Source organism: Strix uralensis, chromosome 7 (genome assembly GCF_047716275.1).
Source record: "Strix uralensis isolate ZFMK-TIS-50842 chromosome 7, bStrUra1, whole genome shotgun sequence".
Lineage (NCBI taxonomy): Eukaryota > Metazoa > Chordata > Aves > Strigiformes > Strigidae > Strix > Strix uralensis.
Genome location: NC_133978.1, coordinates 31,419,573 through 31,446,688, shown reverse-complemented (window position 1 = coordinate 31,446,688; position 27,116 = coordinate 31,419,573). Strand labels below are relative to the sequence as shown.

At 41.1% G+C, this 27,116-nt stretch overlaps 1 protein-coding gene across 12 annotated transcripts in view; it reads right to left on the bottom strand.

Moving 5' to 3' along the window:
• Positions 1-25,306, bottom strand: part of RBM20 (RNA binding motif protein 20) — a 108,581-nt gene extending 83,275 nt beyond the window's left edge. For 9 of the 12 annotated variants that reach the window (XR_012629711.1, XR_012629709.1, XR_012629712.1 and 6 more), the window contains exon 1: positions 25,135-25,306. Coding sequence is in view for 5 of the 12 variants with exons in the window: in XM_074875263.1 (XP_074731364.1) it covers positions 25,135-25,277 (143 nt within the window). In the remaining 7 variants the exon portion in view is untranslated. Of the gene's footprint in view, positions 1-1,757; positions 1,866-10,674; positions 10,799-21,829; positions 21,892-25,134 lie in introns of those variants that run through there. The other 3 variants (XM_074875268.1, XM_074875270.1, XM_074875269.1) reach the window with 3 other exon arrangements.
• Between the last annotated feature and the right edge of the window lie 1,810 nt (positions 25,307-27,116).

The window sequence follows — 27,116 nt, the reverse complement described above, 5'->3', positions numbered from 1 at the left end:
AAATGCCTATACTGAATAAATTGTTTCTTCTCCTTCCCTTTGCTGCCTCTCCTCCAGTAAAGGAAGAGTTGTTATGGTATGAAAGAGACTAAAACCAGACAAAAATCTACCATTTTGCAAAGCCACCAATATTTATCCGTAGCAATACTGTAACAATAAGCTTACAAGATTTTTTTTTTTTAGTCCATACTCAGCATCTCTTCTGGAAAACTGTGCATTATTTATAGCTGAAGATTTCTTAAATTTTCACAGAGTTAGTTTGTTTACATTATTTTGTTCTAGCTTTAAATCCCAATATAAATAAAGCCAATTAAAACATACAGTTTCTTAGTTATGTAATTCTTTATTACGAACCCACAGAGACAGAACACTAACTCTGCAGTTAAACTGCTTTGCTCTTTCAATACTGCAGGATCCAAGAATTTGGAGCAGGGAAGCAGTATTAAATCAAGACACTAAAGGGTTAAAAAAAATTAATCTAACATAATGTGAGTGAATCTGGCTACTACCAGACTCCAATACAGACCAAGCACTCCTTTATGCATTCTAATGGTTCGCACAGAATTTGATGTGCTCATCTTTTTGCTATTTTGAAGCTTCCTTCAATTTCTTATCTTTATGAAGGCATATAATTGAGTTTTAGCTGCTTATCTAACAGTAAATCTTTTTTAAAAAGCACATAAATAACTTTTCCTTGAATAAAATACTATGTAATTGAAGTGGTCCTCCTTAAAAGCAAACAAAAAAAACTAACCGCATAATTAAAAATTTCCCCAATGAACCAGAAAAATGCACTTTTCCTGAAAGTACACCTATTAAATAAAAACAATAAATAAATAAATGAAGAAGGGTAGAAATTATTTAATACTTGCAAATTGTTTATGCTTATGTAACACTAATTTATGCTTTTAATACATCTCTGTTTAACAGAGCACTGTTGAAGGCAGCATGCTTTTCTATGGCTTCCTAGTCTCACTAGCAGTGTTCTCCCCCAGTCTCCTCCCGCAACCCTGCAGCTCACTCAGCCTTGCTAGCAACTTTAATAAGCATCCTTAAAAATAGAAAAAGAAGTTTCTGATTTCTCCTATCTAGGTGTTTTAAATTCCAGCACTATCAAGCAGTCACCCCAGGACCCACGAAGGATAAGGATATGTTGTCAACAAAGGAAGAAAACAGATAACGTCTTTGGTGCCCACCCCCTGACCTGACAAAATCCAGGGCTTGATATGGGTCTCCAGGTCAAAAATAGACTGTCTGCATCTGAAAGCAGCAGAGGACATTTCCACAGTTATCTCACTGTTAGTTGTTTTGCAAACCACATTAAGCACTTCATCTAACGGCATCCGTATCAGCTGTAACTTATTTGGGAACAACAACACTGAGAGATGTTTGAGAAAAAGCATGTTTCTCAAGGGCCACAGGAACAATTAAGAAAAATAATCCTACCTTGAAGTCCCTTCTCTTGTGTCTATGCGTTATGCTTTCAATAGAAGTAGATGTCGTCTTTACAAATGCCACCACCATCCCATTCACAGTAAGAATTAAAACCAAAACACACAGACCTTCACCTGCCTTTGCTAATCAACACAATAATATCACACATTGAAGGCACAAATGCTTCTAACAAAAGATCGAATAGCCACTCACAGCAGTAAGATACCCTATGTTCTCTTCCTTTTTATGGAACTAGGAAAGAAATGTCATTATTCTAAGTAATTATAACAAACCAGTATCATCAAGTTAAATGAATACGCTACCTTTTCTGATCCATTATCTTTGCTTTTGAGCTTTTCCTCTTACTGACAAAAATTCAGTAATTCCCCATGTTCTTGCCGAGCACTCGCATAAGTTAGCAAGGTTCAACTGCATGCGTTGTCCAAGCCAGTATAGCTTAAATCTCAGTCAGCCAGGAAGCCAGGCAGATAAGCGCTGGCCTATGGAAAGTTTTATCTTTTGAAATGGAACAGGGTGCTTGAAACAGAACTTAAGGCCAGGACAGTCTGTAAGTCAATGTTATGTTATAGTCTGTAGATTAACGATCAAGTAAATGCATTGACAAAATCATCTGACAGGTTCCACCAGATGTTGCCAATTATTAATGAATTCATTTGATCTACTTCAAACAGACAGGTATTGGACCCACACTTTCTCCATTGCAGTGTTTTATGATCTCATAACAAAATTAAATAAATCAGTTTCTGAGATATGCAATTTAATTAATAAAAAGGTGGTATGGTTTTTAGCTGAGACAGGCAGATTTTTTTTGGAAAACAGCAGAACAAAGCTTTTTCCATTGCAAGGCTGTCTTGCATAAGAAACTTTTTTTTTCTTTTTAAGGAAAATCTTTGCTTTTATTTAAAAATCATATATTCTAGATTCTATAACCTGAGTACTGATAGATTTTTTCAAGACTATACAATAACATAGATTTCTATAATGTTTTTTAAATTCAAGATCAAAACCAAGTTTTAAAAACGCCTTCCAAATTTGTAATAGTTAAGGAATTCTGCATCATGACTATATCGCATTGTTGCAAAAAGATATTTTCACTATAAGAAGTATTGAAGGATGATTTTTTTAAATTGTACAAGAAAAAAAACTTCCACTTGCATTTTACTCAGAATTTTTACTAAAAGAAAATTCTACCAATAGCCTTAATATTTAACAGAAAGCTTTAGAAAATAATATTTGACTTTAAAAACCTTCAGGTATAGTGGGATTCTAATGTATTGAACGGCTGCAGAGAGAACAAGAATGTCATTAAATCAAGGGGGAAAATCATCTGTATATAGTAACTGAAGGGTTTATTTGGCAGGTATTATTTGGTAATACTTAACTAGTCACATTTGTCAAAGTATAGAACAGGACAAAAATCCCCACTAAATGAGATGAAATTAGTATTATTCCATTAAATTTGTTCCTGAGTATGCATCCCCTCTTATTTAAAAGATTTGTATTCACAAATTTAAATGAGTTATTTCTAAACCTGGTTTAAAAAAAAAAAATTAAAAAAATCACTAAATGTAAAAAAATTTTCAGGCTTTTTCCTGTATGTGCTGTGAAAAATAATTCAAAATAGCACCATGGAGATTCAGACATGCCTAAAGAGGTTTCATATTATATATGTTTAGTTTAGAAGTGATAAAGAATTTGACCTGCCAGTCTCCAATCTGGAATTCCAACCCCAAAAGGACTTCCTTTGCCAGAAAAATAAACTCCTGCTTTTGGAAGAGGGTTTTTTCAATGACACACAATCCTTTTGATGGGATACAGATGAAAACATGTATTTTCTGCACTACATATATATACAAGAATGTGAAATAATTTAAGATAAGAATAAGCCAGTATCTCAGAAAGTAATAGGTTCTTGAGCTAATGATTTAAATTTCTGTGCTCAACATATCTAAAGAATAAGCACCAAAATGGGACATTTTTGCAATCACCTTCAAGAGCAGAAATACACTGATATGGTAAGCAAGGATGAGCTATAATATGAACAAATGTGAGACACTTTAAATATTTTCTATTTAGATATATTAATTACAGTGCATTTGTCTGATGTGCCACAGTATGTTATTGTTGACTGATGGATAAACATGAGTGATTATCCATTTTGCTTGTCCCATCACTCCCCCCCAACCTACTCAATAGAGTCCCTGCAAAGAACAGGACTTCTGGATGGTTATCAGTTTGATCTTATCTGTTATCAATGGTGAAAAAATGAGTTGTACAGTTTTATATCTTGTTCTATGATTTCTGCAAAAATTATTTTTTCTGTAAGTAGAAAAAAAAACTGAACAGACCATGTCACATGACTGCTTCATAAAAACCTCCACTTTTAAACAGAAAAATGGCAAGGTTAATATGTACAACCTGACGTTTAAAGACTGAAATAAGTGATTTATGAAGAAGTGGCTTATGGTTTGCTCTGTAGCTTTCTATAAAAGTTATGGTTTGACATAGCAGATTTAGATAAACAGCTCCTAGGAGACAACGACAAAAAATGGTACCACACTACTGATTGACAAAAATTGCCTAATTGGGATTAATTAGAAATTGGGGCTTGAGGTGGGAAGAAAAATGTAATTAAGAATTTTAAAGGAATATTTGAACATTAAAAAAATCTTACTTGTATCTGAATAATTTTTTTAAGCTATTGCTGCTAAAATGATCTTGTACTACTCCTGCAACCGAAACGTTACATGAAAGTATTTTAACCATATTATGCATAAAGAATTTATTTCTAAACAGACGGCTTTTACATTTACAGATTAATTTTTTTCTCTTAAAATTAGAAGATGACAGTAAATTCACAAAAAGCATAAGAGGAGTAAAATCTTTTAAAAACACTATTTTGATCAACTGGCTTTCCTACTGGCAGTACCACTTTAAACTGTGATGGAATTTTAAAAGCAGCCCCAACATATCAAAATGAAACCTTAACAAATACCTTAACAAATTTCTCAAGTTTCTATGACTAATAGTGTATCACAGAGTTGATAGTTATGGGCTAAATGCAATCCTGACCTTTTGCGTTTATGACTATGAGACCTGCAGTCTGTGCGCTGAGCCAACACAAAATCTACGCTTACAGCAGTGCTCTGCATACCAAAAATCCTTCGAGGCAGGATTTCGACTTGTTTTATAGCCTCTTTAAAATAGAGGAAAGGGCTCCCTACTCCTCCCCAGGAAGGTAAGGTCTTTTACAGTCACTCCCTCCATCAAAAAGTCATCAATTTTTTTGGAATAGCGACCCTACAGTGCCAGAAAGCTGCTGTTAATAGAGCATTTTTAGGCCTTTGATAAACATAAAGTTTTTTCTTTCTATCCAGTCTGAAAATCTCTGGCTTCTCTCAGACAAAGAAATGCTGAATTTCCATTCCCACTGCCTTAAACCAAGTCAGTGATCTGCATTTCTGAGCAAAAACCTTTCCAGGTGTCAAATCTGCTGTGATTCTCTATGGCATTTCTCACAAACAGGAAAAAGCAATGGATATTTCTTCTTTGTGCTTTATACACAAGGTTTAGCTGTTGAGGAAGAAGCAGCCAATTCTTACACAAAAAAGTTAAAACCAAAGAAGGTTTGATACAGGAGAAACTAGGGATCTGGCAGTTCAGGACATGACAGGGCATCAGGAAGACTAGAAGGATTTTGTGTGGGAGGAAAGCTGACGGAAAAATTGCTGAGGAGTAGGGGAGGAAAGGGAGAAGGGCTGTGGAAGAAAGGCATGAAAATGCCATCCTTTCAGGACTCTTTCCCCTCCTCTGTCCCCTCTCCCAGCCCTTATTTCACTGGTGAGCCCATTTTCCACATACTCTTTGCAAAAGACACAGAGAAAGAAGCAAAGAGGCTGTGTAAAACAGAGCATCACAGCCCTTGCCCTGGACTCAGGGGAATATTTAATAAAAAAATCTAATTAGCTCTCTGCTACTCTTCAATTTCCAAAAGCCACTGTCATTAACTTTGTTTCACAGGACAAGCTGTAGAAATCAGAACAGCAAAGTGCATTAATCACCAGCAATACTGCAGTAAGTAAAGACAGCCTGAGTCAATAAACAAGCCTGGACTGAGTGACCATGAACAACAAATGCTCCTTCCAAGCAGCCAAACTGAAGATCATGAGGAAACTGTAAAATGAGACATGTGCATCATGTAAACCTCTCCTCTTTCCCTCCTCCCTTAGGAGGGGATGTTTTGACACTGAACTGTGGAATTCCCCAGAGACATGATAAAGGAAAAATAAAAACAGCTACCAGTCAAGCAAAGCCATGCATGACAAAAACCAGATGAGGAAGTCACTGGGTAAAACAGCAACACAAGCAAACATGGCACAACCATCAAAACTACAACTGTGTTGGAAACTGCTCTTCTTTACAGTAGTACTCGGCTCCTGTTCCAACCCTTCTTGCCTGACCACATACAGACAGGGTAGAAATTGCCATGCCAGACTAGATCAACCAGCCCAAAGATCTGTGTCCTACCAATGGCAACCTATGAGCAGCTGCTCCATGGACGATGAGATACTAAACACACTTCACAAGACACACAAGATACTAAACCCACTTCAGGAAATTTTCTCCTTTCCAGAAGCTAGTTAACACCATGTATTTATGTCTCTCTTGTTATTCTTTCCTCCATCCCATTTTTCTGGGCTTTATCAAAAGGTAGGATAGCCTAAAGAAGTGCTTACAAAACCCACTCTATAGGGTAACTGCCAGTAGATGGAAAACTCCTACTCCAGCCCTAATGTCCCTTGAAGACTTCTTGGATGTGGGTTCAAGTGAGAAACTCTACACAGCTGGATGTCAGGATGCACAGGGAGCTTTCGTTCCCCGTGTACTTCTCAAATCCTGCCTCTGCACAGCAAGACTGCACCTGTCCCAACGCAATACCCCTGGCACCTTCAATTAATGCTGAGAAAATCCTGAGCTAAGTGCCTACTTAAATTTGATGGGTTTGCCATTCAAATGATGGTCTGTCAGCCTAATAAAAGCACCAGTTAGTAAACAACGTTATTGCACAAACACCAGGAGAATTATGAGCAACTGCAAGCTGCAATTAATTTGACTTTAGCCACCATGCCCACACCACCAGTGATGCTAGTGCTGTAGTTTTATTTCAGATCAGTGCGAACAACAAATAAACATTTCCATCACCTCTCCAAAGAAGAGGAATCAAAATGACCCAGTGTGCTAGAGAAATGTACAGTGGAACAGATATAAACTACTTCACAGCCCTGAGGAAAATGGAATTCATTCACTGAAGTGTAGCTCGAGCTAAACTAATCCGAGGTACATATCTAGTTCTTGCAGAGCTTTGAGTAGCCATCAATCTTCCTGTATTCACCAACAAGTGATTTGTTAATCTGCAGTTTTCATAGCATAATAAAGAACATTTGGATTAACGAGCTATCGTCAGAACAGCCTGATGAGCTTCTTAAAGTCTCTTAGTTACTTACTGGGTATGACAGAGTATACAGTGCAATGAAACAAACTGGGCAGTATGGATTACATCGTGTTCTGCCATCTGGAAAACATTACAAGACAATCACTAATACTGTGAAGCCTCCTGAATCTGTTCTTCATTTATAACGTAACCCTTTGAACTCCAGAAAGAGCATCTGAACAGTGATTTGTAAAATATGTTACTGAATCCTAAGTAGGATATTGTTTTAAATAAAAACCATACCTAAGTACAAATTTGAATTTCAGTTTACATCCTTAACCAATTATATACCAATGCAAATCTCCACCAATAAATTGTCTTGCCAAATCCATTCTTGTGGTGGATTAGTTAGTTCAGAGAAACCACACTGGAATACAGCTCTCCAGAACCAGCAAGGTGATTTGAAGTTTCCCCACTGACTGGTTAGCAACTTCTATTAGTTATGCAGAGAGATTCAAAAGTGTGATGGCATTTGACAGCAACACAGAAATTTAAGGTCACTGCCCCAAACAACTCAGGGGGAGAGGCTGGCAGTGGACAGAGCCACTGCAGTCACAGGGCATATAGGCTATTCGTGTGCTATATGTCATTCCTGTGCAGGTAGAGGCAGAAAAAACTGCTCGTGACCAGCTGCTGAAGAGAAATGCTGCCCAAAGAATGCACTGGAGAACAACTCAGCAGCCAAACACCGTGTTTTGTAGAGTCACAGCTGCCTTCAGTATCACCCGCTTTTCCCATCAAGAATGCCCAGCATCCTATGTTATTTCTGGCCCATGGTGCGGGGCCAGAGGACTCACTCTCGCTGCAAGAGTAGTCAGACATGCTCCTTGACAGCAACGGACCAGCACCACTTCTGACATGTGAAGCAAAGTTTATACAACAGCACTTAGCTCCATTTCTTTGAATTTTTCGCTCCATGGCTGAAAGCCAACAAGGGTCAACACCACACAGAGGTTTAGTTTCACAGTGGATCCCCTGTACAGATAGCCCTGGGCTGACACACCCCACTGTGCTCCTTGAGATATTTTTTCTTCCAGGAAGACAAAGCCAAGCCCTCGACAGGACAACCTGCCAAGAGTTCAGCAAATGAAACCTCTGAACTGGCTTTCCCTGGCAGCCATTCCCATTTTACTTTCAAGACTTCAGTATCCCTAAGGAGATACGCAACAGGGTTATTATCCACAGCTCAGGAAAACATATTTATGTATGTGTATATATACATAAATTTGTATACATACACACACACAGTCTCTATACAAAGCCATGCTCATAAACTCTTCCACAATCCCCAACTCTCCAAACAATCAGGTCAGGTTAACCTCATCACAGATTTATTACAAATGTGGTAAAACCTATAGAAGGAGTACTTTACAGAAGTTGCTGATAAAGTTAGGTCATGTCACAGGGCATGCAATAATCTGAAATCTTAATTGACAGAAAAGCCAAAACACTGGGTGATTTTTGGAACAGTTCAAGTCTGTTTGTTTTTAAAATCATGCCCTGAAAACATAAACACAGTTTTCATCATATCAATGCTTTGACCCAGACTTTCTCAGAAATGTGGTAAGAAACTGAAGGTCCTTTTGGACAACAGTTTATCATATAAATCATCATCCTAACAGCATTTTTACACAATTCCCTGGTTAAAGGAGCACAGGTGTTTTTGGAGGACACAACAGCTGTGTGGGAGACCACAATGGAGTATTTATATGTTGGGAAAGGTTAGTGATATTAATAGCTAAAATTGTGAATTATCTCTAAAATAGGAGTTCCTTAAATAAACTGTATACAGGTGCACAAACGCACATACACATTCCAAAAAACATATGCACACAAAAATATTGATGTATTACGTACATCTTTATTACAAATGTTGAGATAGATGTTTTCTATTCCACCTGCATGATATGCTACACGAAAAAGTTATTCCCTCTGATTTTGTTATCAGATCACATGACAGGAACCTTTGTATTATTTTTGTACGTTTTAGTGAACACCGCTTTACGACCTGGCTCTTAGTTTTATTATCCACTTAAATACCTATCATGTACTATTTTTGGAAACAAAACCGAGGATGCTTCAAATTCTTCAAATAAAGTCTACTATTAAAACTATTTAAAGCCACAATATGAAGAAAACATAAGAATTTTTATAGTCTGGCTTTAAAACCATATGTTTAGCTCAGCTAATAAATCTGTTCATGTAAACTCTGCAGCATTCAAACAAACGTTTAAATGCTCAAGCTGCTAAAAAACAGATACAGTTTCTAGTCCTCCAGTTATTTAATCCAATCTATTGAAAAGGACATTAGAGAATTTAAAGTGTCTGCTTTAAAATGAGACAAAGCTGGTAAGATATTTTTAAACAGGCATATTTAGACAAAATAGTTCCTTTTGCCACCTTGAAAAATCCATTTCTAAGATTAGCTAGAAGTACAATTAGCAATTCTACTACATTTGCATCATAGCCATAAAATTCTCCTTGTCCTTTCAGTACTCTTCAATCAATTTTAAGGGTAACTGCTGTGCTGATCTCCAGCTTACATTGAACAGAGGAGTGCTAGTAAATCAAAAGCTGTCCAAATCTCCTACTGTGGATTAACATATACATAATGGCTGCTTGCCCATGACTGGAAATCCTTCTGATAGCTTATTGCTGTCAGGTGCTTCATTTCCAATGGCCAAAACACAACATAAGATTTCAGAGGACAAATTCTTCAGGCTCCATTTCAAGCACAGAAGTATGTGAACACCATTAAAACCCAGTGATTTTGACAAGATGCTTTTGTCAAGCATGTGTTTCACTAATGCACAATAACTATGTTCATTTACAAAAACAAACATACAGAAACAATCAGTTTTGAAAGCTAAACAGTAGCAGAAGATGCAGACAAAGATGATGGCAGCAGAAGTTCTGCAGATACTGTTAGTGTAGCATTTCTAATATTGGACTACAGTCACCAGCTGGAGAAAATAAAATCTATTAATATAATTAGCCTTATAAAAAAACCCATTGTCTAGGTGAACATCATGTCCATATTTAAGTCTTAAAATACAACATTTCATTTCTGAAAGAATAAGGGGTCTGTGTATTTCTTTACGGGATGTAAAATGCTCACATAAATCTCTGTGCTGAAAAATTTTAAATCTGAAGTCAAAAATGGGCAACAGGACAGAACAGCATGAACAGAGGGGCAGGGGCCAGCCGAAGCAGGAGTATTTACAGAAGAGATGGTTTGCCAGGGGTTTTGTGGAGAGGGCAGGGAGGGGGTGGAAGTTTGGAACAAATTAATGGGCAAACTGTTCCAAGCACCAAGACTGGCATGGGAAGATGTGTCCAGAAGACTGTGGCTGCAGGTTTGTGTTACTTAACATCACTGTCTAGCTATCTAACTAAACTGCCACTAAACACCATGAATAGCAACATGTTTCTCACCAGCAATACAAATGCGCTGTCATGTAACACCCAAGCCTATGAAATCTCTGGTATTTTTGGTAAGCGGGAGAAGGAGGTATGTGGAAGTATACCAGTCAGATCAACAGCACGTGGGATTTGCCCGGGGGAGATGTAACCACATCTACTGCCATCCCCAGGTACCAGCCACCCCAAAGACAGTTTGCAGCAGGCAGTTTACTCATTTAGCTGTCAAAGGCAGGACTACATACTGACTCCCATATGCACGCTCCAGGACTACGTGAACGCTGAAGGCAATGACTTTCAAAACTTACCACCTCACCCAGCTTCAGGTACTTGTCAAAACACAAATGACCCAGCACGGTGGAGCCTGATCACTGCTTGACCAGACACGGGAAACTGCAGGGAAGACTCTCCCAAAATCTCCAACACCACAGCTGCTCCCACTGACAAAAGCAAAGGAACCAGGAAAACACTGAGAAGCAAAGAGCATGTATCTCCATTTTGTACTATGTTTAGGCTCAATAGCCAGTCCCAAGAGAGGATGCAAAGAAACACTGTGTTCTCTCAGGAGTGTCCTTTTCAGGAGGGGTCAGCTGAGTAGAAGTCCCACAGCCTGTGCTTCAAACAGCTGATAGTCAAAGAAACTGCGGGACAGATGTCACAGGGGACAGAGCCGGACAGACGCCCTTTTCCCTTCGCACCTCTGGGTGCAATGCCAGGTTACACTCAGTACCGTGTTAACGGACAGTGTGTTACAGCACTGCGCTGGGAGATGATGGTTTGAAGGGGGAAAGCACACCCTCTGCAGGCTGAAAACAATAAGAGACTGGAAAACATTATTTCTCTATGCAAGCAAAGAGGACTCAATTTAATTTCAAAGGTGGTTGACAGGGATTTTTCACAGATTCACTGAAATGCAGGAAGAACAACTCAGGATATCCAAATCAGCAGAAAAAAGGGACAAATCTATGGTTTATAAGCTGTTCCACTGCACCTCCTCTGCTGGGGCCACATCACTCCTTCCACCCAAACAAAAGAAAAAGCATATAAACAAAATAAAATAGGAATAAGCTTGCACAGAACAAACGGTTTGAATAAATGAAAGTATAACAAAACATTTTGAGTTATTACATCATTTTCTATTATTAAGGTCAAATTAAAATTATTTGTCTGAATTCTTCTTACTGGTGTTCTTTTTTTAAAGTGGACTTCTTCATATTTTCCAGAGAAAAATATGGAACAGATATACAAAAACATCATCTACTTGCTAATTTTTTAACAGACCAAAATAGATTTTAAGCACTTACCGCGAGGCCTCCATCACTGTGCATAACTAAAGAACTACAAATTAAGCATAAAACTAATTAAACAAACATCGAATAGCTAAAGCGTGTCCATAGAAAAGATGAATATAATTATAGCTCAGCAATTTGAGAAGAGAATATTTTGAATAAGTAGGTAATTAAGTTAAGAGAGGCCTAAAGAAAGATTTCACACTCACATTCATATGCTTGAAGCAGTTTAAAAATAGAGAGCAAGAACTGCCTGACTTCACCTTTTAATTTTAGCTGAGTGATGAGCTGGTCGCAAAGACAGAAAGGCACAGCAGGATTTTTTTCTCAGCAAAGTGCCCTTCGTATTTTTATGCGAAGGAAATGCAGTATGTTCTATTAATATCCTGCCATAGCCCTAGATAAGTCTAGGCACCCTTTCAATCAGGAAAAAGTTCTGGTTTGTTACTTCAAATCACTTGTATTCCTAAAGACATATACACAAGTTGGAAAACCTCCCGACTGCCCCAGCCACTTCACAGGTAAATAACATCCTTACAGGAAAGACCCTTACTTAGTTTTCCCATCAGTCACCTCTTGCAGTAAGTAACTGTAAGCATGACACTTCTTCTCTCATGAGGAGGGAAAAGGAAACAACTGAGTTCACACCTTGAGATAAGTTTAACTTCATTCTCATTTTAATTAATAGCTGGAAAAGAAAGTGTTGATACCAGCTAGACCAAGACTACATTGCAGAAAGGGGGGGAATAAATAAAAGGAAAAATGACAGCATAATGGCTAGGCTTTCCCAAAGAAGCTGGGGAGAAGTACGTAAGCTTTCCCCCACATAAAGACAGATTTATTATTCTTCTGGGTATGGCTCCCTCACACACTTCAGCTTCCCGACATATCTCTGATTAACCTAACCCAAGCACAAGCTTCCCCATAGCAGGTCCTGGCCCATCCAACACTGTTTCAGTCTGGCAAATTCTCACAGTGGGGCAGGGCTGAAACCCTTCCTGCTCAGTAGCATCACATGGAGAACTTATCTGTCCCCTTCAGGGAATGGTGGAAATGGATGATAACCAGCAATGCAGATTATTTTTCCAACATAATCTTCCCAAAGTGTCAGCTATCCAAGTGAAGGTCAGAAGGCAAGACTAATTTTGCTTGATAGATGGTAATGGTTAAAACCTAGGCAGGAGTCTTAGTTAAATCTGCGGTGAAAACAACCCTGCTGAACTCGCCCCTCATCTTCCACAGTTGCATTCCCTTGCTTGTATTTTAGAGCAACAGTCAGCAGTAAGACTCTAGATTCATCCGCCCCCTCTTATATTTAGCCTTTAATAATGGATTCATCTTAGGCTCCACCTGTAGACTTCTTACATGTGTAAATACTGGTCACTGATTCACTCCAGCTGCTTCTGTGAATAAGCATTTGCAAATTTTATTTGCCAGGGAGATGAAATGCAAGTTAGTGAAAGTTTGCATTAGCTGATTGCTGGTCAGCAATCACTAGGTGAGGCTGCCCTGCCATTCTTATCTATAGCCCACTACCTCAGTGAACTGTTTGCCCAAAAGCGTAGGAGGTCCATACTGTCCTCTCAGTGACCTGCTTCCCAACCATTCAGTTCTTGATAAAAGAAAGTAGAACACAACGCTTATGCAGGTGAACCAAGGAAGATGTATGCAGTTTGCTTACACCCATATAACTGATATCTTTTGGTTTTCATCTTAACACCTTTTTGCATTTTTAATTACTTTCTTTTTCCCCACAATCCTACCCCAATCCCAATTCATGTTAGAAGTTCCATATTAGTCCAGAAACTTTTTTCCATACAGACAAAGGGTATCATCTTCTTCCAGCTGAACATGCTCTACATTTCGTTTGTACACCTGTAATTAACTCATTCACTCTTATCACTCCTAGTATTTCTAGTTTCAGTGTCAGATACCAAAACTGGCCCAGGCAACAACGGCACTCTATTCCCACCACAGGAATGACATCTTCCACTTGACTTCTTGCATCAAATGAAGTTAAAGCACTTGAACCTAAGGATTGAAGAGATGACTGATTCTGTTGCTTTTACTGAAGATCCCTCTATTTTAATCAGAGATGCCTCCTTGCAAGAAGGTTGTCAGCTGATATTTTTACCTTCTCCAGCTTAAGTTCAACACAAAGTTTGTAGGGCGAGATCATCAGTCACTGTATCACTATTTATAGTTACTTACTCTATCCTTACCCTAACAAGACCCTAACCAACAAAGTTTCTGATTGTTCTAAATTAAAATTTTAACAGGAAGGAGTTTTTGTTTGAAGGAACTTTTAATATGAATGAAATTTCTGTTTTTCTTGCTCTAAAAGAATTATTTGAAAATTCAACTAAAAAACCACCACCAATTCTTCTGCCCTTCCTTTTCATAAATATTTCAGACAATGCTTCTCTGTCACCCTTCTGTGTAAAGAAATCATTCATGGGTTATAGGCATGTGAGGCTGGTTTTATGTAGCAGAGGATAAAGAGATTCAATTTATCCTTCCCTCTTCTAGAAAGGTTTACCATGCCAGACACACCTCTTTCTTCTACACCTTTCTTCTGTCCCTTCAGCAAGGTAATACACCAGACTCCACCAAGTGGCAAGCACATCCTTGGCAAAGCAGTTCAGATTTCAGAAGGAAACGTACACAATACTCATTAATTGCTCAAACAAGCAGCCACCTCTGAGTTTGCTTCCAGCGCCCATCCAGCAGGATCCAAACTCAGGGGAACGATGGGATCCTCTCTGGCTTTATTATGCTGTCCAGTGGGGCTCTAGTATATAAGAAGCATTCTCCAGGGCTTATCAAAAATGCAGTATAGTTGCTATAGCACTGGTTTTCGTGCATGTGTACAGAGCAGTGAGCCTAAAGGGGATGTGGTCTCTAAGTCAGGCTTCTGGGTGCCCCAGCAACACTGTTCCCACCAAACCCTGGCACCCGAAAGAAATGCCTGCTGCTCTCGCTGCTGACACCCATGCAGTTCTGTTCTTAGAGTAGTGGTCACTCCTAAAAGCTGGTCACTCTGCCAGTTTTGCTACGGATAAATAAGTACAGTTATCTCAGGGAATTTAAATTAAGAGCTGCCTCCCTGTCTCACAGAATTATATACAACACTGTCATGTTTAAGCTGGAAGAAGCATTTTTTCTGCCTCCCTTGTTGATTCTGTTACTTGTTAAGAGCAGGAGCTGGAGGTGGGGGGTGAGAAATCATGTACTTCAAGTCTTGAATTACTGAAATGTCTAATCCCAGATATGGGGTCCATTTGTCACAAGTCACATCCTTGGACAGTTTCTGTCTTGTCCACTGGGACTCAACTAGCAAGCCCTCCTCCCACGCTGTGCTATCTGTACAAACTGCCAACTTGGAGGAAAAAGTAGATACAGAGCTGGTTTGCTTCTAGTGAGGTCCCCCTGGCATCCAGCTAAGAGGTGAGAAAACTAAATATAACAAACTTAAAACTACAATTATTGTAGGGGAGCTTGCCAGAGCCGCTATGAAGCTCCTAATGGTCTGTCGGGGATTTATGGATCAGCTGTGAAAATTTACTCACAGCTAAAACTTGCCAATCAAGTCCTTGGCTTTGGAACACTGCTACCAACTTTCACATAATACAGCTTGAAATTACAGAAATGCCAAAGCAAAACAGTAGGTTTTAATGCTTCAAAGAAGGGCACACAAAAGAAAAATCTATCATATTAAACGGATCAATAAGAAACGCGTGGAGAGTCTCTGCTACATGTTTGTATCTTTCTGTAAAAGCGTCTTCTATTCTACAGAGCAGGAGATTACACACAGAGCAGTGCCAAGTAGTGCCAAAATGCACAGTAAGAAACAGCATGTTGTTCAGAAAAGGCTACAAATGGCTGTCTTGCAGTTTAGAGCAGATTTCCCTTGTAAATTTTGCCAACAATCCAGAAAGTAATCATAGTTCCTGATGTTTTATGTCCTTGCCATATGGATTAGGATAAAATGGGATCTTGAGAAAATTTAAAAAAGCTCCTTTGAATACAGGGGGAAATACCACAAAATTGTATCTGTTATTTTCATGTTATTTCATTAAAAAAACCACAACTGTAAAAAAAAAAAAAATCTCCCAAGAATTTACACAGAGAACAAAGCAAGTAGCCAACTTAGATGAGAGACCTAAGACCATGCCTTTTTTCTCCCAAATGCCCAGCACAAAGGGAAGACAGCAGTGATGGCCACCTGTAAGTGCAGCACCATGCAGAGGAGCTGATGGGCTCTTTGTAAACCCCTCTCTACCTCCCACTCTACAAACCCCTATAGCCAGTGAGGCTTTAACACTCCAGAGTGTTGGTTTTAAAACATGTCAGACCATTAACATGCTATTAAGAAGCACAAAGGAGCATGGATCCATACTCCTCCCTGCACAGCTCCATGCTCTCTTTCAAAAGAGAAGTTTCAGTGCTGGATCACAAGGTAACTTTGTTATTTTCTTTGCCTTCTACTGTATTAGGTCTCTCCTATCAGCAATTACTCTTCTTAACATTTCTGTGCAGGATTCTTAGTTACCTGGCAAAAAAAAAAAGCAGTAAACAGTCATGAAGCCTTGCAGACAGATAATAAGATCTGATCCTCTAAAGCCTTACACACATAAATAATCCTCATCTGTATGAATAGGCTTTGCACGATCAGTCTCATAGTACATACACTACATCCAAAGAGGAAATTACATCTTATTTACCACTGACAAGCAAACTGGCTTGCTCACCTAACATGTAATATATAAGATGTGTTGCTTTACTCTGCACAGGAAATACTTTAACCATCTAAACACATGACTGAATCTCTTCTAGCCCTTGAGAATTTCCATTTTACTCCTAGTTTTTTTGAAGGAAATTCAATCCTTTAATACTTTGCAGTGCAGAAAACCTACAAAATCTAGGTTGAACAGTAACAATCCCTTGTCTTTCAGAAGTTTGATCTAGCGAAGATACACTGATATGTGATTAACTTAAATTTTATTGTCAAATTTGAAGTAGGTAGTAAGCATTTTTAACTTCGCCAAGAGCTGGAAAAAAGAACGTATGTTCAAGTAACATCCAAAACAGTGCAGAAAATACAAGAGTTAACTTGGATTCAAGTACTACAGAAATTTTATTCATTTGTTTACACATTACCTACGAACCTGCTTGCTCATGCAGCCAACAGAGGTATCTAGAAACACCATCCCAGTCAATCACTATTCTTCTATATTACTTACAAACACGTTCACCTCTAGAGACATCAATGACGCTTTCCTATGCACAATGCACGTCAGAGTAACCTGAGGCAAATCTCTTGGGTCATCTCAAAGAGAGTCAGCAGAAAGATGACAGCAAAAGGGTAAGCCCTGCCTGTACCATGAGAAGGTGTTGCTACAGGATAGAATAGTGACCTTGAATGACGCGGTAAATAAAGAAAAGAGCCCAATGTTTGGTTGTCGGTTGGCAGGACTGTGGAAAGCTGTAGGTGACCTTACAAGAATGTGCCATGAGTGAGGCACAAATGGATGACACAGAGTACATGGATAGCAGGGGTGTGAATGTTAAGATGTGTTAATGGAAGAGTCTAGAAGATAAGAGAAGCCTAGGGTTGGGGAAAAAAAAAAAAAATCTCACCCTAGTTTGCTAATATTTCTCTCTACGATTTCAGGAGACAAGACTCATATTTTCTCCAAATCCTATCCTCAGTCTGAACTGTGCATAATCTCTAATAAAAAACTTTATGTGGGGGAGCAGAGGAAATCTCTCACAATCTCTGGAGTGGCATCCAGACTGCAAACCATGCAGACACACATAGCTATGCACAGCTCTGCAGGCACTGGAGCAGACTTCTCTGTACCAGAAGTTAATCTGCTCTCACTCTAGTTCCGCAGAGCAGAACAGGGTGGAAAAGACGTTATTAAAGCATTATAAGGCAGTTTGTTCGCAGTACTTCACGATTTTATTTTACAGTTTTTTAAAAAACTGAGGCCAAAAAGAGAACAGTGTAATGACCTGTATGTATCAACCTAGTTGCTTAGCATATCTTCTCCTAAGAAAAGAACATGTTAATCAGCAGAGTCAGAAATAATATTTCATACTGCAGAAACAGACTGTGGTCAATTTACTGCTGCTTTTCAACATACAATACGCAAAAGCCCACAGAAGAGTATTTGTTATCTCAGGAAAGGAAACTTCAGCCATCAAGCCATTTGTTGCAGAGGTACTTAAAGTCTATTTCTTAAAACAAAGATTCAAATGTAAGTAAAAAAGCAAGAGCAACTCCTGCACATTTCCAAAGAAGCGGTCCTAGCTCACAGACACCATCAACTCACACATCTCCCCCCTCACAGAAAAAAGCCACGATACATAAAACTGTAGCTTTAGACACTACCAAATTCAAGACATTCTACACTGACTGAATTCTAATACTCTGCAGCCTACTGTACAGAAAAATCACAAGATTTATGGCGAGTTGAGGAAAGCTAAGACTAGATAACATCAGATGTTTTTGGTATCTCAAAAGCCAGTAAGCCAGGGAAGGGACCAGGTGATCAGAAATCAGCCAGGGAGCTTGCTTATAACCTGCCCACAATACCATTTTCTCTGTCCATCCTGGCCAGCAAGACATTACTCAAGGGAACAGGAATTAAACACCTCTTTACCCTGTCCCTGTCTTTTCCTAGTAAGAAATATATCCAAAAGTGATTAAGCAGAATATTCTCTCACCCCTCTTAAAGCAGTTACCATCATTAACATTTCATGTAACACAGGCTTTAGAGTTAAAACCATGCAGGAGATGGACTACACAACCAGTATAGCTACAGATTCGTGTCACCCACAGAGTCAGGCATGGCTCATGGCATCTTTGGAGCATTCTGCAAAGGCTGGTGAGCACCTGCATGCCTTTAAACAATGCAGACGATGGAGGACAAACCTGAACAGCATCACTTAGTGTAACAACCACACAGCGCAACTCCACCCCGGTCCCCCTTGCTGTCCGTTCAGCTCATCTCCCAACACGGACATACAGAAAACCAACAAATCATCTTCCTTGTTGTTCCTCAGATGCACGAGAGAAATATGAAGCTTGTGGTACAATTAATACCAGTTAAACTCACACTTCACAAGTTCACATACACACACCAAAAAAAATGCAGTAAGCCTGCAACAAAATAATTGCATTGCAGCCTTTAAGAAAACAAGTCTTTGCCCCTTCCTGCAACAGAATACCCAATGCTTTTATTTGGCATTTTTTCTAAATAGGCAAGAGGCTGGGCTTGAGTTGTCAGAACAGAACAGATATTAAACGTTTCTAAAACCCAAAGTGGCAGGTTTTCTGGTTTCACCCAGTGTGTCAAGTGACAGCTTCACTGTGACGGGTCATTAGCGTGACAAAGAGAAAGCAGCTGGACACAGAGGGGCAGAGGCTAACAGAGCGATTACATCCTTAAATCAACTATAAAATGTTACAAAGGATGAAGAGGGGAAAAAAAGGGGGAGTATATTCAGGGGAATAAAGTCAGTCTGATAAAGTGTCTAGCTGCAAATCAGATCAAAGGGGTACGTTTAAATAAAAAAAAAAATCAAGACAGCTTACTCTTCAGAAAAAACATATTCTATTTGAAGGAGCATTTTAAAGTGACTAAAATTATTTTATGCAAACAATCCGGTTTCTTCCCTCCTAAATAAATTTTTGCAGTATGAAGTATAAATATGTCTTTGAAGATCTAGTTACTCCCATTTTGACAGCCCCCAGAAAGGATCAGAACTAAAAGGTATTGAGGTCTTTACCCATCTCCATTTTCCTTTCCTCCAAATGGGGTCAGAAAGATTTTAGCATTATCAGCACAGCGTAGCAGTAGATCAGCAGGTCAGATGTAACTATTCACTGTTAGGTGCATGCAACTCTGAATGGGCATGGGCTGAATTAAGAGGAAAACCAAAAGAACACATTTCCCAGTCTTCCCATTGATGGGAACAGTAGTATTAAATTTCCAATAAAAGAGCAACTTAGCTGCAGTAAAGAGGACTCGATTCCCATGTGTCGTGGTCCAAAACCCACTTATTACATTGCTTCTTATAAAGTAGATAAAAGTTGATATCACTGCCGTTCTCTCTCTCTCCACTAAAATATGTGAAAGAATTTTGACATTTCTGGGCAACTAAGAATTGATTAATAACTGATAATACAAACCAGATTACATGGAGATGTTTACATGCAAGACATTCCTCCTAAATTCTTTTTCCTGACCTCTTTCCACTTTGTACCTCTGTGCTCTCTCTTCGGTCCTTAAATTCAATTTTATTGTGCTTTTCTCCCAGTAAGCTGTTGCATTTTAAATGAGAATTAAAAGAAAAAAAGAAACAGAAAACCCCCCGAAACAAACACAAAAGATTTCAAGACAAAGAAACCCACACTTCCAGCCATTTGTGTTTAAAACAGAGAACATCCATATGATTAATTCATCTTTAAGCTTTGGGTCACACCTGATATACAGGAGGGGTCATTGGTTTCCATCAGAAAAGAAATTTTTTTTAAAAAGTAGTTTAAATGAGAAATGTTAACAAAATGAAATGTTAAGAGAAAAGAGAAATCTTAATTACCTGACTTGAAGGTGATTATCATCGTTGATGTTACTTTTCGAAAGCAAGTAAACTTAAAAGTGAAGCACCCCCCAGGGGTCCCTGTCTCTGCCGCCCCCCCCCCGCCCCCCCATGCGCACACGTATTTGATACACACATTTTAAGCCCTGATTCTAATGTCAGGTGAGAAGCCAGACAATTCCAAGAAAACTGAGGTTCCCTCGCTGTGTGTTTCATAACATACAAAGACAATGACTTGGAAACACAAGGAGGAGTTTAATAACGTGGGTTTAGCTCCTACATTCTCTGGCAAGTCCAACACCATGCAGTCTGCTTTTTCAGCTCCTGTCCCTTGTTTTGATAAAGCTGCTCAGCTAAAACAGCTACAGCACTTTCTGTTTTGTTTTCATCTCCATTCAGGGCCATTAGAGTTCTCAGAACACAAACTCCATGAGTTTTCAGGGCTCTGTCAGGTAGGGAAGCGAATCAGATTTTGGAGATGTACTTTAAAAGGCAAATAAATATGGAAAGCCTGGATCGGTAACAGTAAGAAGAGAAACAGTAAAACCAGTGTTTCTCCTAATGTCCTCTTGTTAAGTATCAGTTTAGCCTTTGCCATATATGCCAAACTATTTGCCATGACTAATGTATATAACGGGAATACATTTCATATTTTATCTCTCCTGAGAGACCTTGAGTTGGGGGAAAAAAAAGAAAGAAAAAAGAAAAAGAAAATTCCACACTTTACACAAAATAAACACACAAGGAAGCACATCAAAAGCACGTGCTTAACATACTGGGTTTAAGTTTTAAAAAAAAAAGTAAGTTGGAGGTTAGTTTTCCCAACAAGTTTCCTCCTCGCTGCTACAGGAAATAAAGGACTCAAAACATTCAGCACCAGCCTGCTTACTCCTGTCTGCCCCCAGAACTGGCACAAACTGATGACGACTTGGGCGCAGATGTTGGAAATTCCATCGTCCTTCTAGAGGAACTCAAAAATCTCCAGGGCACAACCCCTTCAAAAAAAAAAAAAAATTATTAACTTTGTTTTTCCTCCCTTTGTTTTAAGATGTCTTTATTCAATTTGTAAAACATATACCCCTGTATCAACACAGGGAGTTAAAAACTGCTCCATTTCCACTGGACAGATATTACCCATGACAAATCATTAGAACCGAAAGCATGCAACCAGCCATTAGAACATACAAAGAGATTGTATTTCAATACAATTAGGTCTCCTGTAATTATGGAGTTTACTTGCGGCACGTTTTAAGCAAGAACTATCACAGAAAGCACTCTTCATACAACACCTTTATAGTTAGCCCACAGCCTTCACTACGTCCTTTCTCTCAGTTATTTCCAGCTAGTTGCTCCATCAGACTGCAATGAATCGCACACCTGGAATTACTAATAGACATCTCCACTCTCTCATGCTGCTTAGGCACTCCAGCCAACCTAACAGCAGGTGCTAAAATCTGTCACATACTGAGCTGTCATCTAAAAATGACATTTTGCAATGTAATTGCAAATTATAAACAAAACCTCCAAATGATAAACAAAAATTTTCTCGTAAGACCAGACTTACCAAAAGAGGCAAAAAACCCCCCTGAACCAGCAGTTCCAAAAATGCATTAAAACCTCTCTGTGCAGAACAGCTATCTGAGGTCTTTTCAGAGATTTCCCGTTGTGTTTCACTTGCTGGTACTACAGACCTTACCCAGCATTTCCACTCCTTCCACACAACCACAGTAGAAACCAGTTATGAACACTAACCAACACCATTACAACTGCCCTGCTCCTTCTTCTCAGTCTTCTGCTTTATTTCATATGCAAGCATATGTTTTTGTAAGTCATCCTCTGTTGTGAGTAAATTCAGGTTTCCCTTCCCCACCAGCTCTACATTTCATTCTCAGCTCTACAACTTAAGGGCTTTGACTGCAGTAAGGCTTTTACTTTTGGAAAATAAGAGGTATTTTCCCATCAAACATCACAACAGCCTGCATAGATAGAAAGCTTTAACTGGTCTGTAAATCTTATGATTGGACCTTTATTATCAACTGAAATGACATTGTCACTCAGGGGAAAAATACAACATGTAGACAGCATATTTCTATTTATATCTTATTGTATTCAGGTACTATCAGCAAAAAATTTCAAACTAGGGATTCAGTTATATTTTAATACTAAAATTACATTATAAATGTTAAAGGAGAGAGGCATTTAAAGAATATGGTACATGCTACCTGTGTTGCACGAGTTCAGTCAATGTAGCTGCTACCAAAAACATTTAAGATCTCCAGTTTCACTAAATTTTAATCCTTGTCCAATACTCAGTGTTCCCAGTGAAAGTTTACCAGCTGCCCATGTAGGAAGTAATTTTTTTAAAATTATATCAGTCTTCACCTAACATCTGTAAAAATTTCTAACAAAAGTACTGGGGGGAAGGAAGAAGGAAACCAGAGAGCTTTCTAAGTTTAAACGGTATAATGAAAAATAGATGTGTTTAAACAGGGAGATCCAGTTAAACACCACGCAATACCCTGACCTACAGGGCTCTGAATTAGCATTCTGAGGCTGCACACTTGTTTACTGCAGCTTGCAAAGCAAAAAGATGGCAATTGTTAAAAAAAAAATAGACCAGTTAAGAAAATCAAAATGCTTGGGAAAATAGGTCAATGTTTTCTTTCCTAGTAATGAAACTGCAACTTCATTTTGTAGAAGAATCACTGCTTTCCTTTCCACCCTACTTTGCCAGTCATAATACCTGTTCTAGCATATTAGAAATAAATTCAGAAGAGCAATTTAAGATATTACCTAACATCTCCCTTCCTAGCAATCACTGAATATATAATTCAGATTATAAACCACCAAGTTATTATCAGAAAAGCAAAATATAATTTGCCTAGGTTTCCAATTAAATGCAGGGTGGAGATTTATTAATGACCAGGTAAACACAGAGGCGCACACCAAATTATGCTGCATGGTTACAAAACCATACGATCAAGTTGCAGGACCTTAGATGGAGACACTCGACATTTGCCATTCTGCATCACGTTACCATGATAAAGAACGGTCAGAACATGGCATCTCAAATCTTTCCATTAAAGACAGGCTCAAAACAAAACAATTTCAAGTTTTCCTACCAATAATTTGCTAGTAGGCATAACAGGCGAAAACACGATACCTTTGTGCATAACATGCGCTGCATTAGAAATACAACCATGAAGCAGTCTTGACAGCTCTGCCTATCTGACTTGCAATACACATGCACATAAAGTCTTGATAAACATGAAAAAATAAGGGCCATCTTTAAAGACCGTAGTTTAAAATTTAAGACTGATTTTGAGTAAGTGTAAATTACCTTCTGGTCGCACACTAATTCATATGTAGCACTGCAGCTGCCCAGGGCACTTAGGAAGCGACCATTAATGTTTCAGTTTCAATGCAAACTCCCAAGTCCGTATTTCCAATTAGGAATAAAAATGTGGGTAATGAGAACCATTAACGTTTTCACGATTAAGTTACAAAACGTGATTTAAAAGCAAACAGACAAAAAAGAAAACCAAGCATCAAGAATTTATGGGCCACACTGCACAGCAACTTCAAAAGTCCGGTTTCATACAGATTTAAAAAAGATAACACGATTCCCAACTTAAAATAATGTTTATACTTTGTCTGCTGTAACGTTAAAGCATACACGCACACATATATTTATACACATGTGCGTATATATTTTGCAAATACAAGTGCGAGGTTTGAAATCATTTCCTCCGTTAGCTACACTGTTGGGTTTTGTTGACAAGCTGATCAAGGAGATGCCTAAGCCAGCGCCTTTCATACAGGGGCTGTTGCGGGAAAGCGGCGCAAGCCCAGCTGCGAGGCCGCCGCAGCTCAGCAGCGCTGTGTCACACTCGCGCTTTGCTTGTCGGCCGAACACAGGCTCAGTCCAGTTGGTGGCCTGGGACATAACGTCAAAAGCGTCTCCCAACCCACACCGCTTGCGTCCCGCTCGCCAACTCAATCGGCAAATCTTAAAGTAATAGAAGGCAATTCTAACGGCTGCGGAACTGGGCGTTCATCAGTAGATTTACTGCTCTGTTCAAAGGCCCCATCTCTTTTTAACACGTTACGACTTGGGGAAAACACAGATACAGCGCACGCAACCATCGTGAATCAACTTCTGTGTTACTCGTGCTTCACATACTAACTACAGAGCATTCGGTTTGGCTTCAAGCTTCTCATTTTGCCAGAAAAGTATCGCTCGCACCACTACCTCTGTGTAGCAAAAGTACTTTTTCCCTCTCTTTCCGGCTGGCAAACGAAACAGCAGAAGGCCGCTCTGCCCTCAGTGATACGCCTTCCACGCAGCACAGGTTACTTTTTCCGTGACCGTGTCGCAGAGGTGCGATCGCTGCTGGCACAAGCCGGGGCCCTCGCCCCAGGCCTGACAGGAGACACCCCGGTCCGCAAGCGGAGGGGCGGCTGCGGGCACTGCGGGCAGGGGCACGGCACCGGCCACCGGAGGAAACTTCCCCGACCGAGCCCCCGGGCGGAGACGCGGTGCCGGGGTGAGCCCTCGGAAAACCGACACGAGCGGCTTCTCGGGCGGAAAACTTCTGCCGGGGAGCGGGACCGGTGCCGGACTTCAGCGGGGTACGTGCCCCACATCAGCGGGGACGGCCCCGCCGCCGGCCGCTGCACCGGGCGGCCCAGGCGAGGCTCAGCCCCGCGGGGCACCGCTCGGCCGGGGCCGGGCCGACCCTCCGCCCGCCCGGCTGTCACCCTGGCCGCGGGGGAGGGAAGGGGGGGGCGCCGCCGCCGGGGAGGGAGAGCGACCCGCGCCCCCCCCGCCCGCCCTCCCGGCTCGGCGGAACGCGGGGCGGTTCTTACTTGTGGAGGAGCTGGGGCAGGCTGGGCGGCGGCGGCATCCCTCGGCCGGGGCCCCGGCTGGGGGCCCCGCTGCGGGCATCGCTCTCCGGCGGGTCAGCGCCGCGGGGGGCCGGGGCCTGGCTCATGGCAGCGGCAAGGACCATGCGGGGAGGCCCCTGCGGCGGGAGGCAGCCCTCCGCCGCGGCGGCAGGAGGGAGGGAGAGAGGGAGGGAGGGAGGAAGGGTGGGAGGGAGGGAGGGGGCAGAGGACCGGCCCTGGAGGCAACCGCCCCCCCCCGCCGGGCTGGCGACGGCGGGACAGGCAGCCCCCTGCGGCTGAGCCCGCCCTGCGGGAGGGCTGCCGCTACCGGCGGGGGCGGCCGGCGCCGCACGGGAGCCTCAGCGGCGCTGGCGGGGCCGGGGGGGGGTGAGCGGCCCGGCCCGGCCCCCCTCCACCCCCGCGGGCCGCGCCCGCCGGCCCCACCTGGGCGCCGGGCCCGTTCCCGCCCCACCTCCCTCAGCCGGCACCTGCGCCGGCACCTGCCCGGCGGAGGGACCCGGCCCCCGGGCAGCCCCGGCGACCGGCACAGGCGGGTTTGCCCGGTGTCCCGGCTGGGGCAGGGTCGGTCGGTGGCGGGGTGGGTACACCTGGCCGTCGCCGGGGCTCGCCCCGGGGGCCGCGCTTTGGGAAAGACAGGGCAGAACGGTGACGAGCGGGCGGCAGCGGCCTGCTCACGGTCCGGCTGTGGTTTACAAACAGCACATCTTTCCCCTTCCCAAGGGCAGGGGGAAAAAGGGTGCGTATTATTTTAATCTCTTTGCCAGTAACACCTCTGCAGAAATGTTATTAGTCATTTATCAGACATAGGCTCTGTCAGCTGATACAAAACCGGAGAGTATGCCCCAGCCAACAATATAAACCTTCTCAAGTAACAGTCTCATCCCTAAAGTATATCCCCAGTCTGGGCCCAACCAAAGAATCTGCTTTTAATAAAGGATCGTCAATCCTTGGCTCCCCCCTTCCAAATACATGCATTAGCGGGATCAAGACCTGCCCAGCAAGGCTTTACCCACTGCGGTAATAACACAGACTTAAGGACTGGAATTGCTGCACGATGATACAGCGTGACAAAAAAGTTCTACCTGCACATGTTTTGGGAGGACATTTCAGATGACCGACGGTACCGATTGCGCTGCTCGTACCAGGTAAGTAACACTGAAAACGCTCCTTCCAGGTCTTCTTGCCTCCTTTGTAACGTGCTCTGTCTAGCAGAGAGGGCTGAGTCAAAGACCATTTCAATAGTTGCTCCTGCGCTGCCTCTGTGTGCCATGCACCCTCCCCCCAACACACACACACACCGAGGAAAGCAGAAACATCCTGGCTTCTTTGAAAAATTAATCCTAATTCAGGGCAAAGATTAATTTTGGATAGGGTCAGGTTCTCTTCCTCTCTGCACCTGGTGTAGTCATTTACAAGTATGTAGCCTTTTAAATGGGCACAAATTACTACAACTAGTGACTGGAAAATTTTAAGTTATTTCCGTTTATCACGTACTTTGCAGATGGAGAGCACTAACCAGGTGCAGGGCGGTGGAGAATTGGGCCGTATTTTGGTTGCACAGTTGCTTAGTAGTCACGTAACACCAAATGCACCTTCTAAAAATGAACGGCAATCAGTACGTGTTTAGACACATCAACATAACACACACTGTATTCTAAGAAATACAAACAACAGAGCTTCACATCCTTTCCCCCAAGGAAGAAAACTTTGCAATGTTATTAGTTTTCTGGTTCAGCAAGAGCCAAGGGGTGGTCAGTGCTGTGTAGACTAATAGATGGCTGATCTTCCAGCAAAGGAGAGGAAAGATCTGGCACAGGTGAGGCAATGCATGGACACAAAAAGTTTAGTGTGCAGTGCTATCTTTGCCTGAGGTTTAAAGTGAGTCTCAGGTGTCCACTGATGATCCACAGAAAAATGTCTTTGTGTGAATTTCCTTCTTGTTA